This window comes from Haemaphysalis longicornis, unplaced genomic scaffold, assembly GCF_048455015.1.
Source record: "Haemaphysalis longicornis isolate Haplotype H1 unplaced genomic scaffold, Haemaphysalis longicornis Haplotype H1 scaffold_6, whole genome shotgun sequence".
Classification (NCBI taxonomy): domain Eukaryota; kingdom Metazoa; phylum Arthropoda; class Arachnida; order Ixodida; family Ixodidae; genus Haemaphysalis; species Haemaphysalis longicornis.
Genome location: NW_027526407.1, coordinates 75673035 through 75699215, shown reverse-complemented (window position 1 = coordinate 75699215; position 26181 = coordinate 75673035). Strand labels below are relative to the sequence as shown.

The 26181-nt window shown below is 46.9% G+C and overlaps 1 protein-coding gene and 1 long non-coding RNA gene across 8 annotated transcripts; one reads left to right on the top strand and one right to left on the bottom strand.

The window, feature by feature from the left end:
- Positions 1-2679: 2679 nt before the first annotated feature.
- LOC144143521 (uncharacterized) lies at positions 2680-12077 on the top strand. 7 transcript variants are annotated; one of them, XM_077675299.1, is made up of 4 exons: positions 2680-3051; positions 4963-5291; positions 5409-5537; positions 11900-12077. In XM_077675299.1, the coding sequence occupies exons 1-3, from the start codon at positions 2994-2996 to the stop codon at positions 5499-5501; spliced, it is 480 nt and encodes a 159-aa protein (XP_077531425.1). In that variant the 5' UTR covers positions 2680-2993; the 3' UTR covers positions 5502-5537; positions 11900-12077. The 7 variants fall into 7 exon arrangements, 2 of the variants coding, with proteins under 2 accessions (XP_077531425.1, XP_077531423.1); XR_013317111.1 differs by having other exon boundaries at positions 2686-3051; positions 5356-5537; XR_013317112.1 differs by having other exon boundaries at positions 2687-3051; positions 5359-5537.
- A 7272-nt stretch (positions 12078-19349) lies between these two features.
- LOC144143520 (uncharacterized) lies at positions 19350-20220 on the bottom strand. Its single transcript, XR_013317110.1, has 2 exons — positions 20074-20220; positions 19350-19987 (listed from the first exon to the last, which is right to left on the bottom strand). It is a non-coding gene; the product is annotated as an uncharacterized LOC144143520 (long non-coding RNA).
- Between the last annotated feature and the right edge of the window lie 5961 nt (positions 20221-26181).

Here is a 26181-nt window from a genome sequence, read left to right as displayed (position 1 = left end):
CAACAGCAACAACATCAACAACAAGGAATAGCAGCCACAGCGCGATGGTTAAAATCGTTAAAATCTATTCAATCTCGTTAGAGTCTCGTTAAAATCTATTCATGAATTTAATTTTAGTAAACTCACTTCGTCTTGGCTTTCCCTTACCGACGAACTGATCCGAGGCATGCAGGAAAAACGTGCTCACAAGACGTTTTGGATTGCGTTGCATTGCATTGCGAGTTGTTTTGCAGTGTTGTATTGCTTGTTAGACAATGCAACACTGAGAAGTGTGTACTTACCTATACTAGATAGGACGTAGCAAACACTAGCAACAGGCAGGCAACAAGTCTGAACTCCGCTGTAACGGTTGTGTTAAAGCGAAAGCTCTTTGGTGGGACCGATGGCGGTCTGTCAAAAAAAACGGATGCATTTCCCCATAGACCGGTTGGTCGACCGAAAAGCTCTGATAAGGTTCCTGGACATACGCCGCGTGCGTGAAATCGGACTTCCATTGTGTCACAACTTTTAACTTGACAATCGCGAAGAAGGAACGGTTCTAGATAACATAATACACACATTGATTACGTAGATGGAGTACAATAGTATACCTTTATCTCATAAACCACGTGTCGGTATACATTTAGATCGCTCGTAGATGCGTTTACTTACTGCGCGAAAAATCGTCGCGCGGGTTCGTTCTCCGTTTGCAATGTGGGTCTCTGAAGTTCTGACAATCGAGTGTACGCACTTTCAGCGAAGGATGGACGCACTTTTAGCTTTCGCTCTTCTCTCAACTTTCTTTAGGAAGGGGTGGTAAATTTTGTTATTTGATGCGTGCGCATTTCTACGGGAACTCGACAAGATACCCGTCTCTCCGTCCGTAACGCTTGATGTGTTAGACTTTAGCGGCTTAAGAAAATACTAGCAATAACAGGTCCAAGGGCCCTGGTATATTCATACATGACTGTTCACATTGCTCCTGAAAGGTGTCTACCAGAATTGCATATTTGTATAGTAGTGAAAGTGACTTTAAGAGGGCTGTTTGCATAGTTTTGTACATGGATGCATGGAGTGTTAAGCAAATGTTAACTAAAGGGCCCTAGGCCCTTTATAATAAAGTCCGGAATAAGCTGCTTATATTGCCTCTGAACAACAACTTCCGTGTAATTGCTTTGTTTATGGTAATAAGACGACGTTAAAAGGTCTCGATGTATAGCAGAGCGGTGTATATTACGCATTATCCGGTAACTGAATGTTTTTTTTTTCTCAGCCGACGTAGCGGACTGTTTTTTTTTCTCCTGCAGACATAGGTCGCTCAACAACAATGAAGAAGTTATCTGTCGCTTCTATCGCAGGGTAGTTTACTCAGGGAAATAAGGAAAGCTCAGATTGAATTCAGTCACGCGACAGTCACGTGATACCGTGCGGAGCTCTTCTCAGAGTCAGACCTCATGAGAAGCAGCGAGGTCTGGGGGGGCCACGACAAACGATATTCCGGCGTAACTGCGACCGCGCAACCAGCAATAAACAACGCTGACGACTCACAAAGGCAAAAAGCGAGCACAGATAAGCATCTTACGGGAAAGCTTCACGCAATCCAACAAGTGCCCATTATACCGTACATTCGGGCATGCCATGGAGCGGAAAGCTCCGAGAGTATTATTAGAAATAAACCAACATGTCGCAAGCGCATGTGAAGTAGGACCTGAGACATAAAGAAATAGATCGGCAGAAAAACGGGGGCGTGAAGGTAAAAGCCAAAGAAGCAAAAAGAACGGAAGAAAGAGGAAGAAGCAAGTCACAAAATGTTCATACCCCAATCCACTTCCGCCGTAGGCACCTTGCGACGCCGTCACGGACGGCGCAGCAAGTGGCACCAATTGGACGCTCCAAAGTAAACAGCGAAGGAAACTGAAAAAAAACCCGCGAATGAACCTCACGATAGCATCAGGGAGGGGGGGGCATCGTAATTTCGAGATGCGGACCCGTTGTATGTTTTCGTATCGCCCTGCCCTCTAACTACGCACAGAGGGGAGCACACTCTGCCATCATTTCTTCCTATGCACTCCCTTCCCTCCGTGTTCACATTACTGCACCTTCCCCCCCGGGGCACCGGCTTCAAAATGCCCCCGATCTACCAAAACAACCCCCCCTTGCACTCCCCCCCTCCCAGCGGCATCAGCTTTAAACCCAGCAAGCTAGGAGGCCGGTGCATGGAGGCAGCGGGGGGCTTCTCGCAGAGATTTCCTGAACCCCTAACGACTGCAGGTGTTCGCGGCTCTCCCTCCAGCCCCGTCCGCGCTTCCAGTTGGAAGCCCCCACCTCCTTCGATGCCCCGATGCTCCTGCCAGCGTCTCAGTCCCCCTCAAGCAACACAGCAACAATCATCCCCCCAATTCGACCCCCCCTCCCTGTCGCTTTTCCTGGACACACCGCCCAACCACCGGCGCCACTTGCAACGGTTCTCGTCATGTTCGAGCCTCGCTTCCGAAGGCGGAGGGGGGTTGCTAAGGGAGGGGGGAGTCATTTTCTTGCTCACAGCAATCCCTCCCCTGCTGCACGCACCAGTCTGTCTTCACAAAAGAAACCTTCCAAACACTCCGAACTGGGGAGTAGGTGCGTGGAGGGGGGGGTAGGGGGGACAAGGGGGCGCAGAAACATCCGTATAGGGGGAGAAATGGCTGGAAATGCTGATTGGTCAATGTGTGTGACGTCATTAAAATATGCATGACGTCATTATTTTTTTGGCGTTAGATTTGTTTGTTTAGTTGTTGTTTCTCCCCAGAAATTTTTCCCTAGTCTTTGGTAAAGCGCTAGAATGCCTCCCTAGTCTGCCTAGTCCCCGCGCTTGGCCAAAATGGCGGAAAGCTCTTGCTTTTCAAGCGGGCTTCTTTGTGTTGAGATTGCAGAAGTTAGCTACTGAAGGGAAAATGTGTTAAAGACATGCATATACCTTAAAATTCGACCGATGCAATCGTCGCTTTCACGCAAGAAGAATCTGGTTATTCATCATGGTGTGGTGTGTTGAGTTTCAGCACACTGTAGATGCCACTGCCCGCAGTAAAAAAGGTGAGGCATCCATGTGCTCTGTTATTAGTGCTCGGTTATTTTTATTTTGGCCTTCTTGTTTACTTTAAACATTCCTTTTACGTGAACTTTTGGGTCCGGTTGTTTTTCTTTTGCAGAAGGTGCACGCTCCACGTGCGTCATTCCATGAACTCAGTGTGTTCAGGGGAAAAAAAAGGGAGATAAAACAAGTTTTGACGACAGATTTGTTCGTGGAGCGATCGCATTGTATTCCATATTTTTCCTGCGTGGCGTGTGCAGGTATTGTTGTGCCTGTGCACTGAAATGACGACCGTCCCTGTGGAAATGACGATCACCCCCTTTGTCCACCCTGTTCAGAGCCTCAACCTTAGCAGCAAGGCGTACTTTCTAATAACATTTCGAGACCGCTTCCAACATTCCACAAATAATAAGCCTAAGCGCTTGCCTATCGTGAAATTCCTGATAGCAGATTGAAATGTTGTGTTGACATGAGCAGTGCATGCTTTAACGGCGGCGTGAATCACGAAAAATGGGTTTAGATTGCGATGTGGTGTGGCTACGCAGCGCAAGTGTGAAGGCCCGTTCGCACTTGCGACTGGAGCGATAGAAGCGACGCGATTGCTGTCCGCGGCGACAAAAATTGGTCGAGACCAAACGAACAAGGAAAGCGGCAGAAATCTCGTCGCTTCTACCGCTCCAGTCGCAAGTGTGAACCACTTGCGACTGGAAAGAAACATATGTAGGTCATGTAATTGTCCTGTATTTCCCATGAAATACTCTGTGTTTGATGCCTAATAAAATAAGCTGTATCCAAAAGCTGAACCTAATCGGCGGGGGCTTACAGCGAATGTATGGCACGCTTCTATTTTTGTGCGCCTTCGGAAAACCCTGTTGCAGTAGACTATTACTTGTGGCTTCGCCGGAATGTTTTTTGTTGTTGTTTTACTCACAGAGCCTGCCTGACAGTACATCCGCCAGGTGGTAAGTGCGAGGCTCCTACAAAATAAGGCAAGAGCAACTCGCAAGCCTTGCCTAATTACCTGGCATAGCACAAAATCTGATATGGCTGCGGCAATTCTCATTGCATCCGTGATAATCCCTTGTATAAATTTTTCGCGTAAGTTGTTTCTCGTTAGCCGACTGGGGTCCGCATGACAACCTGCCAGTAAATTTCTTTTGAACCCACTCTTCCGGCATCCGTGAAAATTCCTTTTTAAAATTTCAGTCGGCTCCCGTTTGCTGTCTACAGAGATGTTTTTTCCACCAGCAAGACAGATAGATCTGCGCTGCTTTATGCACAAGCGATAAAACTATATGTTTCAATGGAGCCAGGCATACATCGCATTTTGTGATAATGTGCTCAGGCAGCCCGGACATGGGCCGCTTTAAATAAAGTTTGATCTCTCTCTCTCAGGCAAGCCGAACAACAAAGTGCATAGTGAAACTAGTAAGGCTTGAGCCTGGAGATTAGCTATGTTATGGCTAGCAAGAAATGAGCAACCGCGGGTAAATGTAACAAAAACGTTTTCAAGGAGGGACTTGCAATAATTTATGTGCACGCCGCCATTATTGCTGCTCACGAACTTCATGCCCCCATGGATGCAGCACTAACGTATCTGGTAATACTTCAGGGTCTTGGGCATCTTGCTATCAATCTTTACATCACGCTTTTTCACTCCTGTGATAGTTCTAGTGTCTCTCTTCCAAAGCTGCACGTGGTTTGCAGCGCGGTATGCAGACATTTTTGCCATGAGCTCATCAAATGTGGCAACCAATGGAAAGTACCTCGTGGCCAGTTTCCTTCATTCCTTGCGATGGAGCACGTTGGTTGTGGCATCAGTCATTAATTGAGGTGGTGTGGTGGAGCACTGAACGAGTGCAGGTGGATGCGCAGCTACTGCAGAGGAGGCCTCCCCCTTTGGCGCGCTGCAGCCAGTCGATGTGGCCCAGGGCCTGCTGCTCTACCGCCATCCCGATTGTCCACACCCCCGCCTTGGCCAGCGTCTTGTGGCACTGTGAGCTCCAAAGCAGGCACGGGCGCCTTTGCGGCAGTCACCCTCCAACTGCCACCAATTTGGTTTCGGCAAGGTGACCAGCGGCAGCGCACACATCAGCAGCCCTACAGCCAAAGGCTGTCTGTTGGGAGCAGCCACAGTCTTGGGCGGCCACCTTACTCACAGCCGAGGTGGCCATCCGGTCCTGGCACGGAGCTGCTTGGCGGCCTGGCAGAAGCCATCTCGGTGGTCCAGCATGAGCACCAGGTAGCGCACCCTGGTCTTCCACCCGAGCTGCTCGCTGTCAATTTGCAGGCATGTGACCCTGCAGCAGGCCTGGGTGTCCCAGTGAACAAGCATCGCCTCCATCTCGGTGCCCGACAGCTGCAGGCTGACATTGGCGAGCTTGGCCCGCACTGCATCCGGGGGTGCCTGCAGCTGCAGAACGACGCCTCGGCAGCCCGCCATGGGGCCTAGTGCCTACAGGGCTGCGGCTGCGGCGTACACATACAGGTACACCCTGTGCGCCCTTCTACTGTGCAGGCCGTCTGATAGTGCCACTGTGACCATGTTGAAGAGTAAGGGGCTGACGACTGTGCCCTACAGGGTGCCCACATCCACTGGTTGAGGCACCGACAGGGCGTTGCCTACCTGCCTTTGTGCCATGAGGCCCGTCACGAACGCCTCGACGGAGCCCCGCAGCTTGTCCGCAATGCCGGCCTCCTTTATGGCCAGGGAGATGACAGGGTGCTGGAGGTTGTTGAAGGCACCCTTTATTCCCCCCCCCCCCCCTCCTCTGATAGAAAAAAAAAGCGCGGAAGTTTGCAAGCGCCCTTAACCCTTTGAGGGTCGAATTTTTTTTAAAAGAACTTTCCCTGGTGGTCAAATTAGTTTATTGCGGATTTGGAATGTACAAAATGTCTAAAGTCATGATTAAATGGTAAAAAATTATCAGGAACAGTATTTTGGGGTCAGCATCACTTAGAACTGAAAAATGTTCAATAGTATTTCAGAGTGTGGTATTCCTTGAAACACGGGTCTATGCACAGTGCCTTATTGAAGTCTGCACACATACAGCGCATGTCCGAAAATGAGCTGTCTTCTTCCGAAAAAAGGCTGTCTTCCGATTCAGATTCGGTGAAAGGAGTAAACTCAGAGTCAGAAGAGTCATCGCGGTCGGTGTCATCAGAGCGGGCAGTTCGTTGGGCCATATCGCTGCTTTGCCGTGCATCTGAAGAACTCGAAGGCAACCCAGTAAACGAGGAGAGCGAGAAAACGCCGGTGATAAACAAGCTAATAGCAGCGCCAATATAGATAGAAATCAACTTCCGCCGCCCCCACAATGGAGTCTCCGATTAGGTTACTTCAGTTCCAAGCAAGGAGGGCAAGAATACCTAGTGAGCGTGGGTAATAAACAAGATAAGAGCAGCGCCAATATAGATCGAAATCAACTTCCGCCGCCCCTGATAGCGAGCGTCGATCAAGTTTCGCGCGCCTCCGATGCGATCACGTGGCGAAACTGAAACCACGAAACGCGTTAACACGTACAGACGCCGTAACGCGCTGAAGCCAGAGAGTTCTGTTTTTCACCGCAACAAGGTAGCACAATCAAATTTCAAACACTTCTTGTAAGTCCCAGGAGGTGGCAGCACCTCCCAGGGAGCATGCATCGTTAATATGGCGCGAAATTTCAAACGGATGCTCGAAATCGTACCCGTACGGCAAAGACCTTGCGGGACGGAAAACCACCGCAGTACACGTACGGCAAAAACCCTCAAAGGGTTAAAGGCTATGAAGATAAAATACATGTTTGGTTCATTAAAAAGACTTTCTTGTCTCGATAACAATGATATCAGTCTTACAGCAAACTTCGAAGGAATTATCGATATATTAAATTAAACATTTGAAGCAATGGCGAATCCCCGCCCACTTTCCGGCGGCGATTTCACTATGACAGCACAGGATCTTGTTGGATGATTGGTGCCCAACGACCTAAGTCATCGCCAAGGAACATGATTGCGTGATTTTTGAGGGGCCTTCATTGATCTTATCATTTGATCTTATCACGCGCAAGAACAGCGCTGTTAAGGGCGAAAATTACATGAACCTGGCAATATTAGTCCACACGCAAAGCGGAATAATTCAGCCATCGGCATTTGTTAAGTCATGCCAGTTTAAATTTGCGCTTCTGTTTTGTGTCTCATCGGGGCGGAGAAGCTTGTGCTTTTGTAACATAATGAATCTGGTTGACATTTCTGCACAACCCAACTTAGAGTCTGCTGTAATGAGCTTGGTGTTCTCAAGTAGTTGCATTCCTAGCGGTCACGTTTTCAATGCTTCGTGCATAAATGCCCTATAATCTGCCTGAAGGCGTGTACTATCAAGCTATACCTTTTCTGGAGCAGCCACCCCCTTTAGTTACCACTCCCAGATGAGGTAGAGCAAGTCACTGCAAAGTTCGCCATTCAATGCTGTATCGAACTTTATATTTAGCAAGAATAAATAACGCAAATACGGCGATGTCTGACCATACTCTTGCGGGCAGGCATGTTCTGTGCAAGCTGAGCAAAATATTGCTACGTTTTGAATTTTGTCGTGAGATCTGATGAAAGAGTTATAATGCGGTCCTACCATTTTGGTTTCAAACTTTAATGAAAGGACATACTTTTTTAGCTGACGCGTGCGCTGCCATTTTTCAGCCGAGTACACACTGCCGGTTTTAAAGCTAAACGATAAAAAAAGTATTTGCAGTTCATGAGCATGGGCGGTTCTGGAATGTATAGGGCGCACAGAAGTTTTGTAGTTTTCGTTGCAGACGCGGGAAATGGAAATTATGTTTGAAATCTTCTTTGTCCACCAGAAAACGGAGGATTGGGCAGCTGTGCAGAGCCAGCATGACCTTCGGGCATGGTGCGATGCCCGAAACAAGTCAGCATTTTGTTTCCCGGAGTGCACCAAGAAAACATGCGTATTGGCATGGCCCCGCATACAGAAAGACCAAAGACTACCATGCTTTAGCATGAAGCGGACAGTAATGACGCAGTTAAACTATTTCCTTGGTTGACAGCGACCGTGATGTTCAAACTAAAGCATGGTTTCAGGCTACAACAGGATAGATTTGTTTCCCGGAGTGCACCAAGAAAACATGCGTATTGGCATGGCCCCGCATACAGAAAGACCAAAGACTACCATGCTTTAGCGTGCAGCGGACAGTAATGACGCAGTTAAACTATTTCCTTGGTTGACAGCGACCGTGATGTTCAAACTAAAGCATGGTTTCAGGCTACGACAGAATAGATTGGCTAAAAATTGCAAAGTTGTTTACCGTGATAATTCCTTGGTTATTTCGGTTACTTAAGAAATGCTGACGATTGCTCAAAATGTGCTTCATGCAACATTTTAGAATGTATCAGTTGTGGATCCGGGAAGAATCACATTGGCGCGCACCCGTATGTGTGTGTGTGTGTGCGTGCGTCGAGGGGGGGGGGGGTGAGGGGAGGAGGCTGGCGGAGGTGTGCTGGTGCTCTTGAGAGGGCCTGTTGTATGTGGCCGTTTATTTAATTAGGAAATTCTGTTGTCATGCACGACCGATTGAGCCTTGAAAGAACGATAGTCCTGCGCCCACAGAACTTCAAAGGCCAGGAAGCATTAAAGGAAAATTCTACCAGAAAGGCACCCCCCCTACCCAGCGATGGAAGATCTTGATGTCCAGCCCCGACCTGTCGACGCAGCAAGAGCTCGCGTCCAGGGGCCAGGAGCTATTGGACTCATATGGGACTCGTGAATAGGGTTCCACCCCGTCTGACGCCTGCGAGCGTCACCTGAAATGGGCTCAGCGAAAGTTGCTTCTCTCTCTCTCTAGAGCTCTTCTTTGCCACCAGTACGAAAGTCCTTCACTTGCGCTGCGCACACTGCTATGGTTTTAAAATTGGGTGTAGCAGTGGATTGCAGCCAGAACAAATATATATTTCATTCTTCATGTACTGATGCTACGCTGTCCCGATACACTCTGAGTAATCCTCTCCAACTTCGTGCATAATAAAATATTTGGGCCTTTACAGGAGTTGAATTTACATTTTCCCTCATTAAAAGTCACCTATCCGCTCCACCGTGGGTGCATTCAATTACCAATTCAAACGCAAATACTGCATTCGGAATAAAACAAGATAGACATTTTTTAGCTCGGAGACACAAGGTACTGTGGCATCGTGTAAATATTACGAAGTGAATATTTAAATATCAAAGAATGCACAATTGATCTGCACCGCACAACTTAACGTACTATGCAACCTCCATCGTCAAAAGACATCAGTGATCATGTAAGGATTAGTGACTGGAAGAAAATGACTTACTATTCGATATCGCCGTTGTGACTCCGGCCCCTGAATATACACTGCTCTGGGCAGCCGAATATGGCTATCTGATCGTTGTTACTGTCGCTGATGATTGATTGATTGATTGATTGATTGTAGGGTTTTAACGCGCCGACGCAACGCAGGCGATGAGGCGCGCCGTAGTGGAGGGCTCCGGATTAATTTTGACCACCTGGGGATCTTTAACGTGCGCCGAAATCTCGTACACATGGGCGTTTTTGCTTTTTGCCTCCATCAGAAAAGCGGCCGCCGCGGCCGGGAATCGAACCCGCGACCTCGTGCTCAGTAGCGCAACGCCTTAGCCACTGAGCCACCGCGGCGGGTATTGTTACTGTTACTGTCGCGACGCCGTCTGCCTGTGGCAGGGCTGGTGACCGTCGTGCCTTCACATTTAGGATAAAGTCTGGAACTGGCTCGGGGAGCCGCAGCACGCCCTTTTGTCGACCCGCTGTTTTGCACTTTCCTAGGTTAGGGGAGAATACCGCCGAACAAATCTGCCTAATCGCGGGGGTGAAATTGACTGTCGCAACATCGCCGTCGGAAGGGGACAACACTCAGTGCGCGCAATCTGAGCCCACTCCAACAAAACCCTCCGGGCCTCGACAGAAACGTGAAAAAGGAAGAATGAAGGGCTGACGCGAGGAAGAGGGGCGTACCTTGCGGTGTGTCTCAATCGCAAAGGCCCTCTGCCCGCGCACGGCATTCATTCAGCTGGTGAAATGGGTGAAACTGCACGTTTCACCCATTACGTAGCCCATCGCATTCTTCAGTTATCTTGCACGAGTCTTGAATGTGTGCCCATGGCCACTTGATCTCCCCCTTTCTAGGAGAGGGAGCAGCCGTGATCAGCCACTGCCACTTGCACATTGTTCTGCTTAACATACAAAGATCGTCTGTTCCCGTTCGGGCCTGCATTGTACCAGTCTTCAACCATCAATGGCCGGCGGTCCCTCTTTTTTTCCGCCGCGAGTTAGTGCGGACCGTGGTGCAGACCACTCCATGCTTCCCCGGACGAGTCAATCTCCTCTGCTGAGAACAACTCAGCCAACCAATTATTCTCGGTCTCGCCGCATGTCTCCACAAAGGGATACAACGCATGCCTTTGGCGTCCCATGCGCTGAGCTTACCCGAAGGCACCGTCGCTTTTGGGGCTGCACCCCTCCAAAATCATCCTTCAGCGGTTCGCACCCCTCAGGCGCTTCGTTTTGTCACGGCCGGACTCGGCTCCCTTCCATGCGAAGGGTAGACATGCACTTTCGTGGCATTTTCATAGCATTTCGTGGAAAGTGCCATTAGTGGCACTTTCAAAAATATGCCGCTTTGTTCACAGGCGACGTACCAGGCATACAGGCAGCATGGCGATGGCCGGAAAAATTTCGGGGGGAAGGGGGGGGTCCTGAAGCCCGGTCAGCCCCCCCTCCCCCCTGGCTACGGCACTGCATCAAGTAGCACGAGGGCTGCCACCTGCCTGGTAGTCTGGGTGTGCTCTAGCTCTGTCATTACGTTGGCAATGGAGTTCATCGCAGCCTGGTGCTGCCGGAAGCCTGTGAGCTGCTCTGAGATGTACATGTACTCCATTTCGTGTGCATGCTGCCAAAAACTTTTGCCCTTGCAACAGCACTACGATTGGACTCGGCTTATCCACATCAAGTTGGTTTTTATCACTCTGAGTGCTTACCGGAGTAACTTCTTGCACAAGAAGTTATTGCAGTAAATCCCACCTTGAAAGCTTTTTTATCGTATGGCTTTACGTGTGGTTGCTCATATTTTACTAGCTGTAGCATAGCCAACCGTAACATATCCAGAGGGGTGAGCTGGGCGAGTTGGTATGTGCCATCTTAACAACAGCACGAAAAAGACTGGGACGAACGAAGCAGACAAGTCGAGTGATGATTCACAACTAGTTTTTTGTGGAATGTGCACTAAACATAAACCTTGGCATCAACAGAAGAAAAGAGATGGAACACATTCCACTCGAACGTACTTCCTTGCCCTTCTCCCCCCGCCCCCTCACATGACAAACACTGGTAGAGCCTTTTACTTGACACACATGATCCTTCAGCTATGGACCACTGCCGAGCTGATAACAGAGTTTCATAAAGGAGGAACATCAAGTTCAATGCCGCACTTGTGTTTGGCGGCATGTACTGGTTAAGAAGGCGAACTCTGTCACAAAGTACTGGCAATGTAACACAATCGCCTCCCAGTTTTCAAATGTTGCACGCTTCGATTATCTCTCGGCCTGTCTGCCTGGCACGTCTGGAAAGAAGTACACAAATGGGTCCCACCGTTGGTGTGCATCGTATACACGACTATTGAGCTCTTCTTACAGAAGGTTCTCTGTGGGTCCACAATAGTACTGCATGAAACCTGCCCTGTTTCAGTGCCTTTTGTAGCAAAATGCCTTAGCAACCCATGCTGTTTCCTTGTCAATGAATGATAAGCTTGTCATTACAGAACACTTGTGGGTACCCTGTATTTTGTTTCCTTTCAACATTACAGGTTTGCAGCATGACGGGAAGGAGTGCAGAGACGCCTATGCTGCGATTGCTGGCGTTGTGCAAACAAGGGTACAATGAACTATTGCCTGCAAGAGGATGGCACTGCCTAAAGTTATTCTTTGTTAGAGTATAAATAAATTTCAAGGTCTGAACCCAATACCCATGTACCCTCGATAATAAAGTGTACCTCAATAATAAAGTGTGTCTGTTTACTTTTCATGCAAACCTGCAACCACTGAATATGTAGCCATGCATGCAAGCAAAAAAGAAACTACACTGAAAATGACTGTGACTAAAAGACGCATCCCGTTCCCATCAAGTGCAATTTTCAGTGCACTACCACTTCTAAACGTGCTGACTCCTGTTAATCATTTCAGTTTGCACCATGCTATAAATGGCTGGTCATACATGTGTTTAAGCGAAGTCCTGGGAACAAATAGAATTCTTTTATTCAATTTACAATTTCCTGTTGGCCTGAGTGGAAAAAAAAATACAAACCAACTGATTGGTATCAAAAAACCTGCGGTGTCCTTGGACGTATCCAACTGAAGAATGGTGTGCCACAAATGCGAAACTTCAAACAGAATTTTTTGCTTTTGAACACTGAATAGCATTATTGACAAATGGATTAAGTGAAAGTAACCTTGGCAGCAAAAATACGAACCTATTTTAGGAAAGATCATCAACACATGGTCAGAAGTAGAGTTCATCAAAGAGTACAATTTCCCAGCATCCACTATGGCATTCCCTGTAGCCATTTCTAGTTTCAGCGTGTAAAACTACCTTGGCTTTTTTATCCGAAGACGGCAATTACATTTTTGCACACAATGGAAGATCAGTGCAGTTCATACTTGCATATGAAATGAGTGAGTATATATACTGTTCTCTTCATGCCTGACCAGAAGAAAAGTGCAATTTGCTTCACTTCAAAGTAGGGGCTTTAGTCTGAAATATCCTGAATGAGTGGAAGCTGAATTGTCACACAATTATAGTTTTACTGCAGCGTCACAGAAGAGTTTAGGTTGTCGATTGGAAGCTCATCACTGCTGACTGAGGGCCATCTTTCAGGGAAACTTGCACAAATATTATGAGCTTCGTATCGTCTAAAGTCACACTAGTGTTTTCTAGTTTCGCTATGCTGCTGCATTCTTCAGAAATAACACTTCCCTGCAGAAACGTCTTACTGTCATTGAGAATACCCCCATGATGGTGGTTATGGCCATCCTAAGAGATTGTAAGAATTTTTAAAGGAAACTCTGCAGCGTACCATTTTCTTTGGGACTTTACAAGGCAAATTATAAATTATGCCTTCTATATCAAGCAAATGCGTACTCAGAATATGTACAGATGCTGTGAGTAGCCGTACTGGGAACTGTATGCAAATAAAATATAAGGCATATTTTATGACTGCAGTTTCATAGCACATTCACCATGACTGGCTTCATAGGTCATGATCTCAATGTATATTTTACATCTGTGCAAAAGGAACGTAGTGCACTGAACACACTTAAAATCAATTTTAACTCGGTTAAAGTAACTCACTTAAAATCAACTCTACAGTTTACTTATATGTTCAAGGTAGTAAACCCCTGAGTTTATGTTCGGTTGATTGATCAGTTGATGGACTAACTGAAAGAAACTGAAAGTAACTCAGCAAAAAAGTGCGAACCTATTTCAGCAAAAGCATAATGCATCATGGTCAACAGTACAGTTGTCATCCAATACTGCGATATCTCTAGCACTTTACTGAGGCATGCCTCATAGCCTGTACCTGGCTTCATCGCATAAAACTCCCTTAGTTTGATCCCAAGACTGCGGTCACATTTTCATACGCGTTACCTGATAGTGCATGTCATAATACGTGAACATGTATTACGTACCTCAAATAAATGGTGTCTAAATAAGTAAACCTCTAAATAAAAGCAAAATATTGCAATAACTGTAGCATTGTTTAAATGTAATCTGGTAGCTTTCGTGGCACAGAGCACCTGTATCAGTTCCCTGTGAAGAGGGAAGCAATTTATGTTATTACATGTCTTATTTTTGGTAACACAGGGGGTTTGGTGCCTCGGTTTGCCTCCCCCCTCCACACTTTTTTTACTCACATCCATAGGTGACAGTGATCGATTTGCTGTGGTGAGAGACCCAGGTGGTTCCCTCCATAGAGCAGCAGCATTTGCACATAGCTGCCCTTGTCTGTAAATTAGCAAATTGAATCGTGGTGCTTTTAATCAAACTTATCTTACAAGGATTATAATATAGTCCTCCTTGCTATAAATTGTTTGCATAGTTTTTGGTATGTATAGAGAATCGCATTTTGCTGACATCAGTGGGATAAACAGGATGAGGTAACAATCAATTACACATCCACAAAGCACACAGATTGTGCCTTAAACTGAATTAGCTTATAAAATAGCTAGCGAGAAGCATATATAGCACACTTTTTAAGTTGAAACTTCCTAATTAATCCACTCATGTTCAAACATAACGCCGAATGCAAGCTATGCAGGCTATGCAAGAGCTAAGCTAGCTCTTACCGTTTAGCATTTACACTTTATTTTTATCTGAGTAGAAGATTTTGGAGCTTTCTTTTTGCTGCAATTGTATTTGGTGCACTTGAGCCCCACGATGTGCATCATGGGACAAACTCTCGTATCATGATTTTAAGGAATATATGCGCAACCATGCATGTACGTTGGTAACTGAGGTATGTTTTGAAATGCTGATGTTTTGCCATCTGGCCCTTTTATCACGTTTTAATAGCGGTCGGTAGTACGGCTCATCTTTCGCCCCAAAAATAGAAGAATTATGCAGAACTGGGGCTTATTTTGCTGAGGCAATCGAATAAAATACAAAGCAAACACGTGCGCGCTCCGTGCTTGTTGACGAAAAGTCGGAAATGCTGATGAAAAGTGTCGTGTCAGCTCATAGGAACCCCAAAACTTGGAAAGCGATGTGCAGAGCACGCTTGACGCTCCTTTGGGGTGGGATGTATGCAGAAACGGAAATGTTATTATTCATTTTTTTGCGTTAGGCTTAAAACACGTGTGTTTACTCAGCGCCCCCAGTACCACAGCCGATAGTTTATTTTTTCACCTAATAGCTAGGAATGAAGGCGGTATTCTGTACACTGTTTATACCTCTCGAAATTACGATGCACGGCGACCACTGAAGGTCATCAGCTTCAAAATGAGTCAAGGAAGTTTAAACTGAACAAAGCAAACTCGATCATCCTGTCCAGACGCTTTTTGAATTTGTAAAAAGCTTGCATTGCACACTGCTAAGACGAGGGAGGACGGGGGGAGGCTAGGTTGGTGAGTTACAGTGTCATTACTAATACATTATAAGCGTCGCGAGCGATGAGCGAGCGATAGCTTCCGATCGATGCATTCGTGCACGAAGCGAAGCCGACTTTCTGGAAATCGGTGGGAGCGGTGGTTGTTGTATGCTACCAACTGTCCCTGTTCTCGGTTCATTCGATGTCCAAACTATTTAGGAGTCACTGGCTCTCCTTTCATCTAAAAATGGCTCCGTCTGGGAGTCCAGGCACCAGGTCAAACAAGCATCTGAACGACGTGGGTCCAAATTGGAACTAGTTTTGTTTTATATGGTCCCAGCAGATAGGTTTTGCTCGGGGATAACACCTGGCCCCTTAATTTTACAAATATTAGCTTTAGGAATTGTCATTCTCAGACAAAGCAGCTTAACTTTTTTACCAGCATTGTTAGCATATTTGCATTTTTTATTTCCCATATTCATTAGAAGTAATTCCAAACACTAGTTGATATTACGTTCCAGCCAGTTTGAGTTCAAACAGAAGGCACCGTTGCAGCGCTTACACAATAGGCAATTAAACAGCATTTGCGCACCTTGATTGTACTGTTAAACTTGCTCCACTTTCGTCAGAGTTTTTTTTTTTTTATTGTGAATGATGCGGTCCCACAGCTGCAACCACTTGTGAAGGACCATGTCTAGGGCCATAACAATTGTATGATGAACTAGGTAGTAAAGATAAGAAATTGTAATATACAAAGGATAAAAAAAGGCAGGAAGTTAAGAAACATCTTTAGTTGGTGTGAGGTATACTACTACTCATTAACTTGGGGATCATAATTGAAGAGCAGGATCATGATGCTACGCTCATTTGGTGAACAGTGGTGTTTAACAATGATTTATCGTGTGATGAGTGGGATTCCCTTCTCAGCATCAAATAGGAAGAATCTGAGCCAGTTAATTGTTACATGTTGAATTCTACGACAGTCAGCCTGAAGACTCAGACAAAAGGAGAAAAAACAGAGCCGTGCACGGTGTTGCATGGTGCATATCATCCCTTCATTTCCTTGCCTTTTGTTTGTTATTCGAGGCTGACCATTAAAGAGTTGAACTGCTCCTCATGATGGACTTTGCATTTTACCCAACTCCTTGCTAGTATGATCAAGGAAGGAATTGAGGAGCAGGATCTTGCTTTTTGTGGTAAACAATGGTGCTTCGTCTTGTTCCTCACTTATGTGAAGAGTGGAATTCTCTTGATATTGCTCATCGGTAGCGTGAAGAACAGAATGAGCAGAGAGATCATGACCCTTCTCTTATGAGGCACAGAAATCATTCGGTGTGGAGTGCAATACTCATGTAAAGAATGGGATGATGCCCCTTCTGATTTGGTACCAAGAGATACGTGCGGATGCAGAGGCATAAATTTAACCTTTTGATAAGTACGATACCCAGAAATGCTTCAGCATCACAAGAGAAAAGAAAAAAACAGCCTACAGTTGTGCATGCTGCATTGAGACTAGGCGTTTCATCCTCTTCGACTGTTTCAGCTGTCGATAGCTGTGTGAGAAGGCGTTGTTTTTTTAACCGGCAAACGATTTCACGGGGGAAGTTCCAGAATCAGCTGTATTGACTTGAAAGGATGTGAAAAACAGATGGGAAGATTCCTGTCTACGTGGCCAAAACTGGATTTCCTTTCACTTCTGTACTTGTTCATCCCTATACGGTGAAAGGGAGCCAAGCAAGAAAGCCATTCATTGATGGCTTAAGGGGTGCGTGACCCTTCTCGTAGACAGCAGTCATGGACAAAGTCTCCTCACAGTTCAAGATTCAGAAAGAAAAGAAATGCACGTAAAATGCATGTTCAATAACTTGAGGAAGAAAGCATCACATACTTGTGACATGAACAAAAATTAGAAGTCAATGTGCCTTCTCGTAATTCCTGTTCCCTCACTTTCACTCCTATAAAATAAAGTTTTGATTTGATAATTGAATTCAAGAAGCTCTAGTCAAAGAGCGTATATAGGTGTTTTACAACGCATATGTTGTATGTTTTATTGTCTGAGCACACCTAGAAGCAAACATCCAGCTTCAGTACTGCTTTCACGCTTGAAGGCACAGTTGACTCCCAATAATACGAAGTCCACAGGGACCACAATTCAATTGAACAAAATGCACCTGAACAGCATTGTCATTAGTCCGCAAATCGATCTCTTTTTCATTTCGTTCAGAATATTGACTTTTGTTGTGAAGTGGAGCTTATATGTCATGGGTTGTCATGGTAGTGCAGACTTATCGCTAAAATCAAAGCCTCAAATGTTCACCTAACTGCTCACACAGTGCTGTGAGAAACAAAGAAGGTTGAGGGCCTCACAAGAGATGTGAACATTGGCGCGAGTCTGAACTAGCCTGCTGCTTTATCAACAGTGCACTACCTTAGTTGTGATGGCACCGACATCAGTAGAGAACAATTAGGGCGCTGTTTCGACACTTGAAAATGGTTTTTTATCGAGAAATGACAGTCACCTTGATGTTTCTATTCAATATAACTTCCAATTAACTAATATAATGGGTTCTAGCTTCAAATTATCGAGCAATTTCTTCCGTGGAATTGCATGTAAAATTGCCGGAACCAGCACATTACTTCCAATTAAGTGACTTCGAGTTAGTGAGAGCCTACTGTACTGTCAGTGACAAGATATGTCAGCCTGGGCGTTCTGTATCACCCAAAACTCCTTTTACTTGTTCAATATATAATTACAGCAGAACTGGAGCATTGTGTTTCAGTATGCATCAACATTATCTTTGTTAAAAGTACCATCCAACAGCAGGCAGTGCTCAACCGTGAATGTTCAAGAAAGCCAATTTGTGATACCGCAAAAAATTTCCATTGATTTGATTGATTAAAGGGTTTAATGCGCCGACGCAACACAGGCGATAAGGCATGCCGTAGTGAAGGGCTCCGGATTAATTTTGACCACCTGGGGATTTTGAACGTGCGCCGAAATCTTGTGCACACGGGCATTTTTGCTTATTGCCTCCATCAGAAAAGCGGCGGCGGCGGCCGGGAATCAAACCCATGACCTCGTGCTCAGCTGCACAACGCCCTAGCCACTGAGGCGGGTAAATTTCCATTGATGCTTAGCATTCACTTCTTATCGCATTTGGACAGTGGAGCCAGTAAATGTGCCAGGTTGGCCTTTTCGGAGTGTGCAAGATAACGTTAAACTGCCCTTGTTGGGGCACGGTGCCTGGCAATGTGCCAGCAGGAATGAAAACACAACACATGAAGGAGGGTGTCTACTACTCAGTGTTAAAAACTAATGACAACAAAAAAGAGGTGTGAGGTTATATGGGCAGATGCAAGCATTTTGGCTAGAAATGCTCCTCTGCAGTTATTAGCATACTCAGTCATGCATCTTGGTATCTGATGGCAGGTCATTTAATGGCAAGCTTCCCAAAAAAGACTCGTTATAACACGAAGCTTGCAAATTCTATGTCAAACAGTGCTATGAAACATTGCCAATTCTGCATTCATCACAGATGGCTAAATTAACTCCAAGGATTTGTGTTTAAGTCGTCAATGCAACAACCACATGCTATGAGCTTGTGTGGCATGCGCTTTGCACGATCAGGTACGTGTTGCGACTGAAGTACCGCTAGGTTGTGCACCAAGATGATGTTTTAGGTTCGACATGTTCAATGAAAACCTCTTATTGAACAAAAGAATTTAAATAAAAGGGGGGGTGGCTTGCCAGCTACGTTTTTGTGCTCTGTTCGGGACACCACAGGGACTAGGTGAAGTTGCAAGCCACCAACAAGCGATTGCATTATTGCAGTGGGGCATCTGGTTTCATTCGATAGCTCTGCCATAATGCTAGCATGAAGTTCACACGGTAACAGCATGCCTGCAGCCATCCTTCTGTGCCAGAATAAAGTGCAGCTGGCATTATTTTTCCTTGCCATGTTTATCCCATATAGAGCTGGCCGGGGGCCATGGGATAGAAACGGAAGCGCAATAGCTCGTTTGTTGGTAAGATTAAATTAGGCAAAAAAAAAAAGCATTGCAGCAGCTCATAAGTTCTTGCGGGAGTGAACTGCCTCTTCTGACTGTCATAATTATATGTGGAACATATAAACCCCCAGTGGGGCTCATCATACCACGAAGGAAAGACCACAGATAAGCACTTGACAGATTTATTGTTCTCAAGTACACCAAACAAGCAAACACACAAATTCATTCCGACTAACAAAAGTGCCACTTTGCCTAAATCGCCAGTTTTCAGCCTGCTTTCCAGAATTTTGTTGCGCGTAATACCAGTTGCTGGGGTGATAGCCGTACTCCAGGTGGCACCTTGAAAGGGAAGGAAAGCAATAAAACAAAAACAATATTGTGTACACACAGGAGTTTCCAGCAGCGCGGGCTGCTGTGTGGCTTAACTTTGTTTTCGGATTTTTGCGGTCCTTCGCTGGGGCTGCTTAGGGAACGCCACGTGCTATACCTTGAAAAGAAGAATTATCACCGCCACCAGCTCCACGCAAAAAAAAAAAAAAAAACTTCGTTCACAATGCCATGGTCAGTTTGCAGCAGCATAGCGTGCCTTACCTTGGTTTTTAGATTTTTGCGGTCCCCTGAGGCCGCCGATGGAACGCCACGTGCTACACCTGGAAAAGAACAAAAGATCACCGCCGCCAGGTCCACGCACAACGTCAATTTTTAAGCATATCGTTGCTGCGCAGGCTTTACTTTACCTCCGTCCTAGGTTTTTGGATTCTTGCGGTCCCCTGCGGCCGCCGATGGAAGGCCACGTGCTACACCCTGCAAAGAACAAGAGATCACCGCCACCAGGTCCAGGCACAACGTCCATTTTTAAGCAGATCGTTGCTGCGCAGGCTTTACTTTACCTCCGTCCTAGGTTTTTGGATTCTTGCGGTCCCCTGCGGCCGCCGATGGAACGCCACGTGCTGCACCTTGAAAAGAACAAAAGATAACTGCCACCAGCTTCACGCGCAACGTCCATTTTTTAGCAGATCACTGCTGCGCAGGCTTTACTTTACCTCCGTCCTTGCGGCTCAGGCTCAGCGCGCGAAAACCATCACGGCGTGCCATGGGGTGGCACGTTTTGCTGCAGCTGAAAAAAAAAAAAAAAAAGGCAAAACACAAAACCCTTTCGACGGGAATATGTACTGCTTACCTTGAGATTGTTGTGCGTTTCCGGCAGAACCATAATTTCGTTCCGATGGGCTTTCGCGCCAAAAAAGGGGCACTGGCGAGCAGCACGTCGTGCACCTGCTGCAGCTGGAAAAAAAAAAAAAAAAGGGGGGGGGGCAAAACCCTTTTGCCGGGAATATGTACTGCTTACCTTGAGATTGCTGTGCGTTTCCTGCAGAACCACGATTTCGTTCCGACGGGCGATGACAAAGCAATTTTCGCGCCAAAAAAGCGGGCACCGGCGAGCAGCACGACGTGCACCCGCCCGCCGCAAGCACCGGAGCCGAATGAATGAACCGACCGGCAGGCCGGCAGGCTCGGCTCGTTCGCGGCCGCAGCGCGGTGGCGCCGCCGTACGGCCAGGGACCTTTCTGGGGACCTTTTTTGGTTCCCTAGGCACCCTGGGTCGCCTAGGGAGACGGATCGCCTTCTTGAGCGTTGATTTCTGTTAACCAATCAGCGTTTCCAGCCGTTCCTCCCCTTATACGCTACTGCGCAACATGACGACGGAGGAGAAAGAGGGGTAGTTGCAGCGCCTCGCTGTCTCCGCTGCCGCTTTTGCTGCCTGACCCAGTACTGTCTGCTGTCCCCTCCCCTTCCCCCCTTCGGAGGAGTCCCGCAGGGCTCCGCTTTTGTGCCGCTGCTGTTCTTTTTTTTTCTTTCTCTTTCTTCGCCGCTTCCCGCATCGTTGGGCTAATCTTTCTTTCTGTCAGCTCCCCCACCAATTTTATTTCCTACCCGGTTATTATTCTCAGCTCCTACAGCGCCTCCCCGCCCCACTCCCCCGTTTTCTCCTCCTATTCAGTCTTTTCGCAGCAACATCGCCCTGCTACTTTGGCCCGTGCGCTGAACGTAATGCAGTTAAGCTTGCAAAAAAGAAAAACCAAGACACAGTTAATGGAAAAGCAGAAGCAACGTGATCCAAAAAAGAAGAAATAACAGAAGGAGGAGGGAGGAGATGAAGTCAAGAAATAAAATAGGAAAATCTTACGGCCCAAATTTATGTTTCTTGCGTTCAGGCCTACTGTCACGTGCAAGACAGGGGGGCCTTCCCCGCTCTTGATACAGAGGGCAAGAAGGCAAAATCGCTGCAAAAGAAAGAGAGAAAGAAACAAACAAACAAGAATAGGTTTTTGGGAGGCACGAACTGCCCGACGGCTGGGGCAACTCGTTAGAAAAAAAACAAGGTATAAAAACGTGGCAACTGAAAAACGATTGAAGACTGCGGCGTCGACTTGTGGGCTCTGACGAAAACGGTGTCCCCCCTCTCCGCCGGTGCGGTTAAACGCTCTCTAATAATAACTGGAATAATAAACGGACAAACGAAAGAAAGGCTCAAAAAAGAGAGACAAGGGAGGACGGGAGAACCAAGCGGCTTCGCTCCCTCTTTTGTTTTGTTCCTCCGAGGAGGCGAGTTGTAGTTGGCGTTGTGGCTATTTCCCTCTTCGCTTCTCTTTCCTTTCTTCTTTATCCACCGAGCCCCGTTCCTTCGCGCATCGAAAGAAGAGGGACAGAGAGAACGGCTGTCGTCGTCGTTTCGCATTTCCGCGTTTCTCAAGGCCTCTTCTGTCGCCCCCCACCTTCGCCCATTCCACGCTGCTTTTATATTGGTTTAGTTTGTCTCCCCTTTTTTATCGTTCGGTTCGCTCCTTCATTTTCCTGTGTCGCTGTTTTTTTTTTCTGTTTTTTTTTTCGACTCCGTACCCCTCTTTCTCCTCATATATCGTTCCTCCCCGAGCGATTTCGCAACCCCCCGGGCGCAGCGTCTCCGTTGCCGGCTTCGCAACGCTGTTGCCATGTGCCCACGCAACGAAGCCATGCCGTGGCCAGAAGCGTGTCACGTAACGCTCTTACGCGCATGTAGTGGTGCTGCGCCAAAACACACGCTCTAATGGTCTGCGTATAAGGCGAAAGCCTTAAAGGAGTCATGAAGAGAAAATACAACTTCGTGTAATTTGAAACAACTAGGATTCAGTATCTCACTCAGCTCCATTACAGCCCCGAAAGATGTTTTTTTAACGAAAAAAGAGCAAGAAGTATGTATTTAAAAACTTTCAAATTTTGCGCCACAGTGACGTGTTATGAGCAAGGATGACGTCATACGGGCCAACAATAAAACATAATTTTCTGTGCGTTATCTGCACGTTAGCATTCAAGTGATGCGGTCAAATGGAAGCAGAGGCCCCATTACAGACGTCCAGTCATGTGTCATCGCGACAGGTCAGTTAGGCGGCCGCCAATCGCACAAACAAGGTTCCGTGACGTGATAGAAAAGTTGCGGGAAATTGGCTAGGGGGTCGCCACGGCTTCACACGTTTTCTTTAATATCTCCGTTATTTGTTCGAAGATTGCGATGATATTGGTATCATTGTTATCGGGACTAAGCCGTCTTTTTAATAAAGACAACTTGTATTTTGTCTTCATGGCTCCTTTAAGCGCCCCGTCCTGCGAAAAGCCGTTGTTGTTATCCCGTCCAGAAAATGGCCGCCGCAAAACACTTTGAACCTTGGTTGCTTGCTGGCGGTAGAACGAAGGTTGTTCCTTTCTTCGTGGCATATACCCACTAAGAGAATGGACCTTTTTCCAGTAACATAGCCCTCTTGCGGCGGCCGCCCGAACCACACTTGGGGGATTATAGGAGAACACACCCCTTTTTTTCCGCTTGCCTTGCGCAGTTGAGGAAGACTTCCCAGGCGCCACGCATGGTTTTCGTGGCACAGCAATTTTTCGATGGCAGCCGTAGCGCCTACCTGTCAGCCGCTTTCATGGCTCAGAAAACGGAGCAGCACTCAACTGGCTTGGCGTTCGCAACTGGCTAGTCCAATATGGCGTCGTTTTGTTTACATTTTGCTCCCCAAAAATGGCGGATCGGTCACTGGGAGCGAGAGTAGCGCATGAGTAGACCGCTACTGGAAAATATCCATTGGCCATGAATAGGCAGCCCTGAGGGGATAATTTGCTCGTTCCACAAAAATGTGCATTGGAAACTTAGAAGTTGTACAATAGTGCGCGCGGCGCGGCAGCTGAACGTGATGACGTGAGTTAAACAGGTGGCCATCAGAAGTGCAGAACCATGATTCTAGGGAAGCTGTGGCGTGTGCCAGTCTGCTTGCTGGTGTAAGTGAAGCTGACTTCTTGAAGTACGCTCGCTGCTTAAGTTTAAGATAGGTCTATGAATTCGGGGGTTGATTGATTGTGGGGTTTAACGCGCCGACGCAACGCAGGCGATGAGGCGCGCCGTAGTGGAGGGCTCCGGATTAATTTTGACCACCTGGGGATCTTTATCGTGCGCCGAAATCTCGTACACACGGGCGTTTTTGCTTTTCGCCTCCATCAGAAAAGCGGCCGCCGCGGCCGGGAATCGAACCCGCGACCTCGTGCTCAGCAGCGCAACGCCTTAGCCACTGAGCCACCGCGGCGGGTATGAATTCGGGGATAAAGAACGAAAGCGGAGAAAGAGACGAAACACGGTGTGCCAGAAAAGAAGCCGGTGAAAGTAACTCGCGCCAGAATACAAAGAACGAAAGCAAAGAAAAATACGTAAATACGATATTGCAGCAAAGGAGTTGTTAATAAGTATTGTCGGACCTTCGCTATCAAAGCACGAAAGCAGACTTAAGTTCCCCAGGAATTTTTATACCCACAGCGCCACTCAAAGCCAAAGTGAAAGAATGAGCGTGAATGAATGAATGAATGAATGAATGAATGAATGAATGAATGAATGAATGAATGAAACTTTATTCCAGGAAAAATTGTGACAACGATGATGACGAGAGCCACCTGACGAGAGGTTCTATCAGGCGTGGGCGGCTGCAGACCCGGACAGTGTCGTCCCGGGGGGAAACGCTGGAACCCAGCAGGGCTGCCGATTTTACAGCGGAGCTGTGAGCCTCTCTTTGGTCGGGGCTTTTCGTGGCGTCCGTGTGCAAAAAAACATGAAAGTGAGCCGGAAGACGGAGAACGAGACAACAACAAAAAGCAAGTCACGAAGAGAATGAACGTGACACAGCCGCTCATGTGCCACTCAAGGTTAAAGAGGACGCGTCGCTTTTGGCCTGCCGGGAGATCTCTTTTCATAAACATCTAAAATACGAGAAGGTTCAAGGCCACGCCGCGAACACGTGAACAGCCAGCCGCTGATGGCGTGAACACCGTCCGCCTGCAGGACGCAGCAGGTCTAGCACGGAGAAGGAAGGGGAAGTGGGGTTAGTAAAAAGCAGTTGCCGACCAGATTGGCTGGTATTTTGAGAAAAAGTGTATCCGCGCTTTTAAATAAAGGGAGTGGGGCGTTAACTACTACCGAGAACGCCTGCCACACATTATACATAATACGCAAGCAAACCTTCCTTATAATGAAATCGTTTTATTTGAAATATCGCTTTATTCGAAGTGTTTCCTAATCCCCACTGCAGGGATTTTAGAGCGAATTATTTCCGATTTTAGCGAAGTGTCGCTGATAACAGAACCAGTTTTCTGACCCGAAGACTTCGTTATAAACACTCGTTATTAGGATATCGCTTTGTTCGAGATCTCGCTTTATTCAAAGTTTTTAACAGACCCCTCTGCAGCGCATTGAAAGGACGCCATATCCGCTTTAGCGAAGTATCGCTTATAGCAAAGCCTGTTTCCTGTTTACTACTCCGGACATATTAGTAGAAATTAAGAAGAAGAAATGGAGGTGGGCAGGGCATGTAATGCGAAGGCAGAATAACCGTTGGTCATTAAGGGTAACAGAGTGAATCCCTAGACAAGGCAAGCGTGGCAGGGGGCGGCAGAAAGTTGGATGGGCAGATGAGACCAAGAAGTTTGCGGGGATAAATTGGTCGCAGTTAGCACAGGACCGGGGTAATTGGAGATCTGTGGGAGAGGCCTTTCGCCTGCAGTGGGCGTAGATAGGCTGGTGGAGATGATGATGATGATGATGATGATGATGATGATGATGATGATGATGATGATGATGACTCCAAACACCCCGTTTTAAGGTGAGTTTACTGTACGTTCGCCCTTTAAAAACAAGAGCAAACCTTCGCCCTGGCCTTCCCCGTCTACAGGTGTCCACTAAACGAAACTGCTGATTGCATTTGCCGGCTTTGACAGAGGCCTCACACTGCGCGACGTATATAATCCAGAGCTTCGGTGCCACTAGTGCCACTAGGTACGGTTACAGAGTATCGTCACTATTTTCTCCTATTGTTCCGTGCCGCCGTCGTGATCATTGGTCAGTTCGCATCACGTGACATTTGTTTACACTGCAGCGGTTCATGGGCGCCGCCATTTTGTTGTTTTTGCAATTTCTGCCGGCCAACTGTGATAGACTTACCTTGTCCTCCCTGCTCTGCGGCTGCGCGCGACTGACGTCGTTCCGAACGCGAATCAAAGATAACGAGCTTCGCAGCATTTTAGCTGAAAAAGTGTATCCGAAGATGCCGTGTTGCTGCGTCTTCGACAGACAGGCAGACAAACTAAAGGGATATAAAGTAAAATAAAAGCCCAACCCGTACCACATACGTATCACGGGTGGCACCAATTAATAATAAACAAACTGGACCGAAGTCAAAAAGAGTTTTTAAGAGATAGGAAAAGAAGAAAGAAAGAAGAAAGAAGAGGGATCTATCACGCGAAACCAAGCCAAGGGGGGAGGTATCTTTAAACGAATATTTGAAAGCTCAGCTATGACTCAGCATGTCGTTCTTCATACATGTGATCTTGATATTCAAACATATATGCAGTTTAAGTGCTTCCTCGATGGTGAAATCTAATGCTCAATGTTGACTCCTCTTGGACTCCCGTCTTGATCTTCT

Coding starts and splice junctions, on each gene's coding strand:
- LOC144143521 (XM_077675297.1), top strand. CDS start 2,994: ATGGTGTGGTGTGTTGAGTTTCAGCACACTGTAGATGCCACTGCCCGC. Junction 3,052..4,962: donor CACTGCCCGCAGTAAAAAAG/GTGAGGCATCCA, acceptor GGCGCGCTGCAG/CCAGTCGATGTGGCCCAGGG.